General features: G+C 51.8%; 1 protein-coding gene across 1 annotated transcript; it reads left to right on the top strand.

Annotated features, from left to right (window-relative positions):
- The first annotated feature begins 1,554 nt into the window (after window positions 1-1,554).
- On the top strand, window positions 1,555-2,775 carry LOC145956051 (uncharacterized). The gene has a single exon (XM_083071608.1). The coding sequence runs from the start codon at window positions 1,555-1,557 to the stop codon at window positions 2,773-2,775; it is 1,221 nt and encodes a 406-aa protein (XP_082927734.1).
- The last annotated feature ends 347 nt before the right edge of the window (window positions 2,776-3,122 follow it).

Genomic DNA, 3,122 nt, shown 5'->3' with positions numbered 1-3,122 from the left:
AACGCGCAAAGGACAATCGACGACGACTCACCCGATTCCTAACCCCGAAAGCAACCCCGTCATGACCAACCAAGAGCGCTACCCGTACGGGATGCCTCGGACCCAACTGGAACCTGTGATACAGCAAGTTTAGCCGAACACCAGTCAAACTCAACCGAACTTTCAAGACGACTTGCGAGCACTTCGCGAGGAAATGGCGGCCATCCAAAGGCAAAGAGAAGCTGATGCCCGAGAGCTGGCCGAGCTACGCCGGCAAAACGCCGAGCTCCGGCATCTGAACCAAACATACGTGCCGTCCACTCCTACGCTCGTGGAAGAGTCCGCCTATCACGCCCCGACAGACCAGGTCACCCGAACCCCAGTCACTTCTTTGATAGCCAACAAGGCCAACACCACCGTTCACTCCCTAAGGCATCCTTTTTCCAGAAGAATAATGGAGGCAACACTGCTGGACCATTGGAAGAGCATGCCGATCGAGAAGTATGACGAATCATCCGACCCAGAAGAGTACTTGAATGTTTTCTTGACTCAAGCAACTCTCTCCACTCAAGACGACTCGGCTTTGTACCGAATATTCCCCACGTCTTTGAAAGGAAGGGCCCTGGTTTGGTTCACAAGGTTACCGAGCTCTTCCATTGACTCGTTCAATGAACTGTCTTCCCAATTCACTCTCCAGTTCGTAACGAGCAAGCCGTACAGGACGACCTCACTAGCCTTAGCGGGGGTTCGTCAAGAGAAAAAAGAGAGTCTGAGGACTTTCATGGACCGGTTTAATAAAATCGATATGGAAATCAGCGACCTCAACCCTGCCGTGGCAATGGACCGGCTGAGCACAGCACTCAGGCCCGGACCCTTCGTAAACAGTTTGTGCAAAAAACCGCCGGTGGATATGAATGACCTCCGACGTCGAGCAGAAAAATACATGCAAATGGAGGAGTTGGCGGAGACCCAGAATCAGGCCAGAGCCGAGGAGGGTTATAGCCGAGAGGACCCCGCTATACAGCGTATACTCCCCTCAATGCAAGCAGGGCCAAAGTAATGGAGCAGGCTCTTGCGTCAGAAATCCTGGCGATGCCGAAAAGAGCGAACACGCCCCCTAGAGCCGACAAGGCAAAGAATTGTCGATTCCACCGAAACAGGGGGCACTCCACCGAAGAGTGTTCGGCATTGAAGGACAAGATCGAGGACCTCATCAAACAGGGTCACCTCAAAAGTTTTACCACCTCCCAAGATCACGGGTCAACGGAAAGAGAGCATTTTCGTGAAACTCGTCCACCGAGGGACTGACGCCGCTGATCCCGTTTGGCTGAACGCCGAGACCGATCACAGCGTCCCAGGGAGGACAATGACCGAACACGGAAGGTGATCAATACAATAGCCGGGGGCTTTGCCGGGGGCTTTGCCGGAGGCGGTTCCTCCTCTTCAGCACGAAAGCGACACCTCCGAGCTATCCGATCAGTGAATAATGTGAACCAGCCAAGAATGCCAAAGATGCCACCCATCACTTTTACTGACCGAGATTTTCGTGGTGCCGACCCTGTACAAGACGATCCCATGGTAATTTCGGTCGAAATGCATAACTGCATCGTGAAGAAGACGTTGGTCGATCAGGGGAGCTCGGCCGACATCTTATATTGGAACACGTTCGTGCAACTAGGAATTCCAGAAGAAAGCCTAGAACCATATCACGAACCGTTAGTAGGGTTTTCTGGTGAAAGAGTAATGACGAGGGGGTGCATCGACTTGTACACTCGCTTCGGTTTCGACCAAAAGTCTTCCCGAGAAATCAAAATCCGTTACATCGTTGTGCATGCGAACACATCCTACAATGTCCTGCTCGGCCGACCTTCCATCAACGCACTCCGAGCCATCATCTTGACCCCTCATCTGTGCATGAAGTTCCCGTCGAGAGATGGACAGGTAATAACCGTTCATGCCGACCAGAAGACAGCAAGAGAATGCTATCTCTCTAGCCTAAAGGTCCGTCCCGCATCCAAGCCCCCGTCAACGTTGTCAGGCGTAAATGTAATAAGACAGATGACAGAGGGCTTAGATCTCGACCCACGCCTGGGTGAGGAGGATCGAATCGAGCCAGCCGAAGACCTCGTTCCTTTCCAACTCGGGCAAACACTCGAACAGGTCACACACATAGGATCTCAGCTGAACGAAAATGATTCGAACCGGGTGAAGCGAGCGGTTCAAGACAACAGAGACTTGTTTGCATGGAAAGCGTCGGATATGCCAAGGATAGACCCTAGATTCCTATGTCACCGACTAGCAGTATGTAGAGACGCTCGGCCAGTCGCACAAAAGAAAAGAAAAATGGGCGACGAAAAGAGAAAGGCAGCCGATGCCGAGGTGAAAAAATTGTTACATGCAAAGTTCATCAGAGAGGTCACTTACACGACTTGGCTAGCCAACGTAGTGTTAGTCAAAAAAGCCAATGGGAAATGGAGAATATGCACCGACTATACCGACCTCAATAAGGCCTGCCCCAAGGATGCCTACCCACTCCCTTGTATCGAACGACTAGTCGACGGAGCGTCTGAACATTCAATCTTCAGCTTCTTGGATGCTTATTCCGGTTACAACCAAATAAGGATGCACTCAGCCGACGAGGAGAAGACGGCGTTCATAACCGAGAGCGCCAACTTTTGTTATAAAGTGATGCCGTTTGGGTTGAAGAACGCCGGAGCGACCTACCAGAGGTTAATGACAAGGTGTTTCAGGGTCAAATCGGCCGAAACATCGAAATATATGTGGATGATATGGTAGTCAAGTCCAACTCTCTGTCCGGACACTTAGCCGACTTAGCCGAAATCTTCGGTGAGCTCCGCAAGCACAACATGAGACTCAATCCCGAGAAGTGCACCTTCGGGGTCAAAAAAGGCAAATTCCTAGGTTTCATGCTATCCGCGAGAGGCATAGAAGCGAACCGAGACAAATTCCAGGCTGTGTTAGACATGCGAAGCCCGAGCAACCTCAAGGAACTGCAGCGCCTCTCGGGAAGGTTGGTCGCCCTATCCCGATTCCTCCCACGGCTAGGCGACAAGATCAGTCCGATGACAAAGCTCTTGCGAAAGGTTTCGGCCTTCTCATGGGATGAACAATGCGAAGTCGCC

The sequence above is a fragment of the Cajanus cajan genome, chromosome 3, assembly GCF_000230855.2.
Source record: "Cajanus cajan strain Asha chromosome 3, NIPB_CcT2T_4, whole genome shotgun sequence".
NCBI classification, from domain to species: Eukaryota; Viridiplantae; Streptophyta; class Magnoliopsida; order Fabales; family Fabaceae; genus Cajanus; species Cajanus cajan.
The sequence above is the reverse complement of the archived record's forward strand: the minus strand, read 5'-3'. Positions and strand labels throughout refer to the sequence as shown.

Excerpts from the sequence above, each read along its gene's own strand:
- LOC145956051 (XM_083071608.1), top strand. The coding sequence starts at position 1,555 with ATGGTAATTTCGGTCGAAATGCATAACTGCATCGTGAAGAAGACGTTG.